The sequence below is a fragment of the Salpingoeca rosetta genome, assembly GCF_000188695.1.
Source record: "Salpingoeca rosetta unplaced genomic scaffold supercont1.18, whole genome shotgun sequence".
NCBI classification, from domain to species: domain Eukaryota; class Choanoflagellata; order Craspedida; family Salpingoecidae; genus Salpingoeca; species Salpingoeca rosetta.
Window position 1 is genome coordinate 1070933 of NW_004754916.1, and position 8063 is coordinate 1078995.

The 8063-nt window shown below is 58.5% G+C and overlaps 3 protein-coding genes across 3 annotated transcripts in view; 2 read left to right on the plus strand and 1 right to left on the minus strand.

Moving 5' to 3' along the window:
• PTSG_12463 (uncharacterized protein) overlaps nucleotides 1-5113 on the plus strand; it is a 9789-nt gene extending 4676 nt beyond the window's left edge. The window contains exons 7-14 of the mRNA XM_004991973.1: nucleotides 1-632; nucleotides 927-1085; nucleotides 1374-1920; nucleotides 2232-3268; nucleotides 3465-4044; nucleotides 4264-4440; nucleotides 4606-4685; nucleotides 4920-5113. The exon at nucleotides 1-632 is cut by the window's left edge and continues 1072 nt beyond it. Coding sequence (XP_004992030.1) covers nucleotides 1-632; nucleotides 927-1085; nucleotides 1374-1920; nucleotides 2232-3268; nucleotides 3465-4044; nucleotides 4264-4440; nucleotides 4606-4685; nucleotides 4920-5037 — 3330 coding nt within the window. The 3' untranslated portion in view covers nucleotides 5038-5113. The remainder of the gene's footprint in view (nucleotides 633-926; nucleotides 1086-1373; nucleotides 1921-2231; nucleotides 3269-3464; nucleotides 4045-4263; nucleotides 4441-4605; nucleotides 4686-4919) is intronic.
• Nucleotides 5114-5419: 306 nt separating this feature from the next.
• Nucleotides 5420-6691, minus strand: PTSG_06643 (uncharacterized protein; the record flags this gene model as incomplete). The annotated part of the gene is made up of 1 exon (XM_004991974.1): nucleotides 5420-6691. One exon carries the CDS (start codon nucleotides 6689-6691, stop codon nucleotides 5420-5422), a length of 1272 nt encoding a protein of 423 aa, XP_004992031.1.
• Nucleotides 6692-6754: 63 nt separating this feature from the next.
• Nucleotides 6755-8063, plus strand: part of PTSG_06644 (uncharacterized protein) — a 6732-nt gene continuing 5423 nt past the window's right edge. The window contains exons 1-3 of the mRNA XM_004991975.1: nucleotides 6755-7233; nucleotides 7431-7612; nucleotides 7873-8013. Of these exons, the coding sequence (XP_004992032.1) occupies nucleotides 6864-7233; nucleotides 7431-7612; nucleotides 7873-8013 (693 nt within the window). The 5' untranslated portion in view covers nucleotides 6755-6863. The remainder of the gene's footprint in view (nucleotides 7234-7430; nucleotides 7613-7872; nucleotides 8014-8063) is intronic.

Sequence of the window (8063 nt, forward strand, 5' to 3'; positions counted from 1 at the left end):
GCCAGCACCGACGACGACCACGATGTGTTCCGGGCGGCGTGGGCGGACGTGGTGGTGCTGCAACAGGGGGACGTGTCACAGTGCATGCTCGGCATGCAGGGGCTGAGTGCTGGTGGCGTGGCGCAACTTGTCAACGCCCTCTCCGATTGGCTGCACGACAACAAGTTTGCGCCGAGCAAAGTGCTGCTGTGTCGACTGCTGGCGATGCTGTGTCGCCACGGGTTCCCGCAGCCGCCCACACCGGAGGGCGTGCTGTCGCTCAGCTCGGGCCTGCTCGACCAGGTGTCCTCCCTCCTGCAGACGCACAGCGCCATCAGCACCCGCGTCGGCGGTGATAGTATTGGTGTTGGTGGCAGCGGTGGTGGTGGTGATCATGAAGATGCTGGTGATGATGACGAACTGGTGGAGGGCATTAATCATAGCGCTGTCACGGCTGGCTTGGAAGCCGCTGTGGGTGGGGATCATGGTGATCCGAGGAAGCGGGAGCAGCAGATGCGACAGATGCAGGCGCTGCTCCTTGCTGGTCAGCGTGAGGCGGCGTGTAAGGTGGCGTTGGAGGCGGGTTTCTGGGAGCACGCCCTCATCCTCGCCTGGTACACTGGACCAGAACTCCACAAGCGCGTCGTCACTCGGTGGGTGATGCTGTGTGTGTGCATATGTGCGTGTGTGTGTGCGTACACATGTGTGTGCGTGTGTGTGTGTGCACATATGTGTGTGTGTGCATGTGCTGTGCATTTGCGTGTGTGTGTGCGTGTGCGTGTGCGTGTGCGTGTGCGTGTGCGCTTGGTGCCTTCTGCTCTTCTGCAATCTCAATCTCGTGTTGTTTTTGAAGTACCACAAACACCTGCGCCTCATTCACCTCGTCTCCCCCCCCCACCAACCACCCACACGCCCGGGTACAAACCCTGCCATGCATTGCACTTCAGCGTTGCGGACGAGCGCTTCTCGCCAAGCCATCCGCTGGGCGTGCTGTACCACGCCTTTGCCGGACATGTCCCCGCACCGCCACCAGCGGCGCCCCCACTGTACGACGACGTCACGCAGTGGACAGACACGCTCCTCGCCTTCCTCAACAACCCTACCAGGTGCCCCTACCGCGAGAGAGACGGAGAGAGAGGGGGGGCGGAAGTGCACTCAGTGTCGAGGCACCACGATGCTCGTGATGGTGGTGGTGGTCGAAATGGTTGTTGATTGGGTTGTGGTGGTGATGGTGGCGGCGATGATGGTGGTGACGGTGATGGTGGTGGCGATGACATCGTAGCGGTAATTGTGATCCTCTGCTTGTGGTTGCCCCTTTCTTGCTTTCTTACAGCTGTACGCCGTGCCTCATGCCACTCCCTCCCCCCCCCCCTCTTGTTCCCTTGCCCTACCAGGAGTGCGAGTGACGTTGTGTCGCATCTTGCCCGCTCGCTGGTCGCCAAGGACGAGTGCACAGCGCACGACGTGTGCCGCCTTCTCCTCGGGCAGCTCCCGGCCATCATCGCCACTCCATCATCATCGTCAGCAGACGCAGGATCATCAGCATCATCACCCAACACGATGTTGCTTGCACGCAACCACCGCGGTGGCGCTGCGCGCACGTCTGCGTTTGCCAACGCCCTCGCCATCAAGCTGACGGAAGTGGCGCTCTTTGCTGCTGTGCAGTCGTCCAACATGCACGCATTGCAGCTGATTCCCGGGTTCCACGTGTATCTGTATTGGATGGCCGTGCACGCGTGCGAGTGCGGGGAGCCCGCTGTTGCCCTGAGCTACTGCGAAGCCATTGCAGGCATGCTGGCCCAGTGCTCCGCCGAGCACTGCCGCATGTTGCATGTGTCATACACGTTCCTCTCCGCTGTCGTCTCGCTCGCACTGCGTATTCTTGCATCGAATCCGGCATGTGCTGGCAACAGCGTCATGACATCCTTCTGGACTCACACGGTGTGTGTGTGTGTGTGTGTGTGTGTGTGTGTGTGCGTCTGTGTGTATGTGCTTGTGTCTGTGTCTGTGTGTGTATGTGTGTATGTGCTTGTGTCTGTGTCTGTGTGTGTATGTGTCTGTGTCTGTGTCTGTGTCTGTGCTTGTGTTTGTGTGTGTGTTTTGTCTACCAGTGTGGCTGTGCTTATGTTGGCTACCTGGTCCCCCGCTGACCTGCGCCTGTGCTAATCGCATGCACCTCCTCCCCCTCCCTCCTCCTTATCCTCCTCCCCATGTTTCCGCCAATTCCCCCGTGTACATGCGTCACTGCACAGGGTCCGCAATTGCTGGCGTCAATGCGACCACAAACAGCACAGCAGCAGCACCATCAGCAACAGCAACACCAACAACAGCAGCAGGCGGTATCAACGGGTGCACCTGCTGAGACCACTTCGGGCTTCCAAGACAACGCTGCTGCTGCTGCCACTGATGGCTCACGTGATTCACAGGACTGGACAGCAACAGGCGCTGTCGCCCACGACATACACGACGCACACCCACATGCTGATGATGATGAGCACATGCAGCCATCCACGTTTGGTAGTGGTGGCGAGGAGCCAGCAGGGCTAATGACAGCGACAGCACGGCAGCCAGAGCACCCGCACGCAGATGTGGCGACGACTGCATTCGCGCGCGCGCACGACGAGACCCGTGGTGCCGGTGCTGGTGGTGGTGGTGGTGGTGGTGGTGACGATGAGGACATGTTTGGGCACGGCGGGATGGATGTGTCGCCCATGGGTAGCATGCCTGATCTGACGAGCAGCGCAGACGCGGCGCAGTGGCGGCAGTGGCAGCACGAACAGGCAACGATGAGCGCCACCGACACCCCGTCTTCGCAACACAATCAGCACCAGCACCAGCAGCACAATCAGCACCAGCACCAGCAACACAATCAGCACGAGCACCAGCAACACGATCAGCACCAGCACCAGCAGCACGATCAGTACCAGCACCAGCAGTACGATCAACCACAACAGCAGCATCAGCAGTACGCGGACGACCAGCGACAGCAGCCGCAGTTTGGTGGGGATGAGCCGGAGCATGCCGGTGGACGGGGCGCCGGCTCCGCTGCGTCGATGACGGGCGGTGATGGTGATGATGCCATGATGCAACCTCGCCTCGGCTTTACGGCGGCGCCTGCAGACGCCATGACGCAACCGATGGCACAGCCTGTGGTGCCCCAACCACAACAGTCACAACAACCACAACAACGACCACAACAGCAGCAGCAAGGCGAAGCTGGGGCGACATCCCTGCTCCAGCACGACGCACAGCAGTCCGCAGCATCGCAGCACACGTCGGCCTCGCACAGGTAGGGATTATGATGGACGTTGGCACACGTTTGCTGATGAGATACACACACAGACACACGCACGCACGCACACACAGACACGCACACACGCACACACACACACACACACCAACAGAACACGACAGAGCAAAGCTTACCTTCATCCTGTTTTTGCATCGTCCCTCTTGCCCCCCCCCCCTCTGCCTCGTTGTTCCAGCCGCGTGGATTCCCCAGCGCTGACAGATCCGCTGTCGTTCTCGCACAGCAGTGGCGCCTTTGCACAGCAGCACCACCACCAGCCCCAGCCCCAGCCGCTATCAACGCCGTTTGACCAGCCCATGCACCCGCCCACCACTGCACACCAGCCACAGCCGCAATCACAACCGCAATCACAACCGCAATCACGGCCACAGCCACAGACGGGCGGGTATAGTTCGCCGTTTGATTTCACTGCACAGCAACAGGCGGGTGCGCAAAGCAACTCGCGTCTCCCCCATCTTCCTCCTCACGGCGGCGATGCTGACCGAAACACAACCGACAACGACACGGAGGAGAGTGATCACGACACGGGCGGCGATGGTGGTGGTGACGACGGCGATGGCAGCAACGACGATGGCAGCAGGACAGCTGCGTCAGACACAACGCAGCCCGAAGACCAAACGCAGAAGCAGGCGCAAGAAAAGGCGGGCGGGTTTGGGCTGCTGAGTTACCTGTTTGGCGGCTCGAAGAAACCGCGCGTACCGACAGCGCATCTTGATGATGGCGACACGCCGCTGGAGTTTGACCAGGAACTCAAGGTGACGACGATGATGATGATGGCGGTAGTGATGATGATGGTGATGGATGGGTGGATGGGTGGATGGTGGTGGTGGGCGATCTTGCTTGTACCATCACGTCAAAGCTGCTTCGTTTGTGCTTTTGACCATTGGCAACTGTGTCCATCACTTTGCTGCTTGTTTCGTTTTGCTCTCGCACTGACGCCCTTTTCCCCAACCATTCACACATGCCCACACCAGACATGGCTGCCTGTTGATCCTGAGGAGCGGAAGAAGGCGATTGCGAAGATGAACGAGAAGGTGGCACCGCCCCCAACAAATGTCGCTGTTCCAAAGTCACAACAACAGCAGCAGCAGCAGCACCTTAGCGGTGGCGGGCACATGCCACAGCCATCAGCACCCGGCCAAGCAGCACAGGCAAGCACACGCATGTGTATCTGTGTGTTTCTATTTGTGCGTGTGTGTGTGTGAGCTTGTGTGTTGACTGTACATTGTTTTGGAAGGCGGCTGTATTGGCTGCGGCGGCGCGCGTACTCATTATCACCACGGTGCCGCTTCTGCTGTACACATTGACTGACACAGGGTGCACATCAGCCGCCAAAGCGCCGGGCGAACAAGCGAAACCGTCGCAGTTATCTCGCCACCCCAGGCCTGCACGCAGAGTACGTCTTTCGATGCTGCTGCTGCTGCTGGTGGAGGTGGTGCCTGTGTGTGTGTGTGTGTGTGTGTGTGTGTGTGTGTGTGTGTGTGTGTGTGTGTGTGTGTGTGTGTGGTGTGTGTGTGTGTGTGTGTGTGTGTGTGTGTGTGTAGTGGTGCAGTGGTGCAAGGAGGTTTAGCATTGCACATTCGGTCAGCTCATCCCCAACCCCAACATCCAACAACACACACGCCTGCAGTGACCGCGTGCGTGACCAGGGCAGTGCGCCGCCACCCATGCCCGGCGTGACGCCAGCACCTGCCACCAACTTCTTCGTGCCGCAGCCGACACCCCAGCAGGAGGACGAGGGGCAGTGATGTGATGTGGTCATGGTGATGTGGTGTGACAGGCGCGTGGTCGTGATCGGGTGTGTGTGTGTGTGTGTGTGTGTGTGTGTGTGTGTGTGTGTGTGTGTGTGTGTGTGTGTGTGTGCGTTGTGATATCGATAGCATGGCGATGGCAGGACATGCGGTTTTGGCGGTTGTTTCTTCTTCATTTGCTTGAATTCCAATACAAGACAGCGACTTACACAGCATGCCCCAATGTGAGGTAGCGCGTGAATGGTAATGTAACATTCGATAGGGAGGAGACAGAAGAGGCTTGAGTCAAAGCAGTCATGGAACTCAGTCGATAAAATAGTTCCAGCCACGCACACACACACACACACACACACACACACACACACACTAGTACGCGTGGTCACAAGCAGGAGCCGTCGATGGTGAGGATGGCGTCTTCATCGAACGGCATGGCGTAGACGCGATTGGACAAGCTCACAGCACCGCCAATGAACCGGGAGTACACATCGGTGTCAAGGCCAGGCACGTGCACCTCCCGCGTGGCGTTGGTCGCCGTGTCAACCACCAGAACACTCGTCATGGCGTGTGGAATACCCACAATAAGGTCGCTGTTCAGCAACGGGACGGCACCCCACCACTTTGGCGTGCCTGGGGCAGCCTGTGAGAGCGGGACGCGGTCAGCCGTGTCGGTGAACGGGTTGATGACCAGCAAGTCCAGTGCGTTGAGAGGGATGCCGTAGATGAGACCGCTTGGAGCTAGGGCAGCACTGGCCCATTTCGCGTTTCCACCCAGGCCCATGATGGTGGTGACGTCGGTGGCGTTGGTGGCGGGATCGAGGATCAGCACGAACGAGGCCTGGTACGGCACGCCGTAGATCCTGTCGTTGTTGGGCGCAGTCACAGCACTGGTCCACGCGAATCCTATCGTGCTCAGAGGATTGGGCAGCGTCGATGCTGTGTTGGTCGCGGTGTCCAGCACCAAGATGGGCGTGCTCGAGCTGACGGGCAAGGCATAGATCTTGCCTTCGTTGGACAGGGCAGCGGCTTGCCACTTGGTCTCGTTTGGCTCGCCCACGACGATGGCGGTGCTGTTGAAGGTGTTGGTGTTCGGGTCGATCACCAGCACAGCTTCGTGTGCCCCTGGTATGCCGTAGATGAGCCCATTTGGCGCCAGCACGGCCGATGCCCACTTGTCGCTGGCTGACAGCAACGCTGGGGACGCCATGGTCGTGGTGTCGGCGGTGTTTGTCAACGGGTTGATGATGACAACGTTGTCAGCGTTGCGTGGAATGCCGTAAATGAGACCATTGTTGGCGCGGACAGCATTCGAGTAGAGGCCTGCCGCAGGTGAGCCGACGCCTGCCAAGGTCGTGGTGTCGATCAGCGGGGCCAGGGTGCACTGCACGCGCTGAATTTGGTCCAGCAACGCACGCTGCTCCGCCAGCTGTTGCAGCACATCCACCCCATTCAGGAACAGTTTGCTGTTTGGATCACGCGTTGTAATCCGCAGCGAGCCAGCGTCGTCCTCTTCAATCACAACTGCCTCCTCCTCGTCATTCACGGAGGCAGCTGAGGTTGCTGCTGCGGCGGGAAAGGCGGCCACGAGCACCCACACCACAGCAACCAAAGCCAGAGCCCTCAGAGCCAGAGCTGGCGCACTCGCCATCAACATCTTCTTCCGTATTTGTTTTAAAATTTCTTCAAATCGATTCCATGTGTATTTAAAGTTTTGAGACTGACATCAGTCGCAGGCCCTGCGCCATCGCGAACACAAACAAAGGCGCCCCAGGAGAAGACAGCAAGAAGACAAGAAGGGTGCGTGTGTGGTGTTGTAAGATCCCGTGATGATGAGCCACGACTCAGCAGTGGCGCCGCCGACGCCGACAGCGGATGCTTTTGGAGGGCCTTGCCGCGATCACAGCACCATGGGTAGCGCAAGGAGGCGTAGCCGCGAGGGTGCTGGGTGCCCCGTGTGCAGGATGGCTGCCACTCAATCGCAAATCAGCAGCGGCTGTGCACCCGACTCGCGCGGACGAAGAAGAATACGGCACAGCAACACAAACAGGACATGTGGTGCACAGCTTGAGGGGAATGTTGTCAATGCAGCTAGGGATCCGGATGTGGATGGAGATGAGTCGCCTCTGGCAATGAAATCGTGGCCATCGTCGACAGCTCAAAAGCACTGCCGCAAACACCGCCTTGAACGCGCTTCACGTGAGCACATGGCCTGCGTGTGTGTGTGTGTGTGTGTGTGTGTGTGTGTGTGTGTGTGTGTGTGTGTGTGTGTGTGTGTGTGTGTGTGTGTGTGTGTGTGTGTGTGTGTGTGTGTGTGTGTGTGCTGTGATGAGGGCTTGTCTCACAATACAGTCACACCAACTCCTTCTCGGTGTGATTATGATATGTCTTCCCAGGAAAAGCGCTGGGCTACTGCGTTGTGTTTGCGTGTGTGTTTGTTGGCCTGCTTGTGCTCAGCACGGTGACGAACCGCGTTCAGCAAGGCCAGTCCACCGCGCGTGTAGCGCGATCCCTGGACAATGGCACGCTTTCACTCTGGCTCACAGATGACATTCCTCCAGCTCTCGAGAACGCCACTGTGGGTGAATTGGTGGAGAGACAGTGTGTGTGTGTGTGTGTGCGTGTGTGTGCGTGCGTGTGTGTGTGTGTGTGTGTGTGTGTGTGTGTGTGTGTGTGTGTGTGCGTGTGTTTGGTTGGTTGGTTGGTTGGTTGGTTGGTTGGTTGATTGGTTGTTTGGTGAGGTGCTCGTGTGTGCGTGCGCACGATTTGTAGGTGACCATTCGTTGCTGTATTCCCTTGGTTCACCTTTTCACCTGCTACGTCATTGTGGTCCCATAGTGTGGCAACTTCCACGCGCACAACGACACTTGCTATTTTGTGAAGCATGCGCCTGATTGCGCGGTTGATGGCGGCTTCATCAACTACCTCGAGCTCCCATACTGCATCTTCAACACGGAGCCACCAGCAATCGTCCTCTTGGTGTGTGTGTGTGTGTGTGTGTGTGTGTGTGTGTGTGTGTGTGTGTGTGT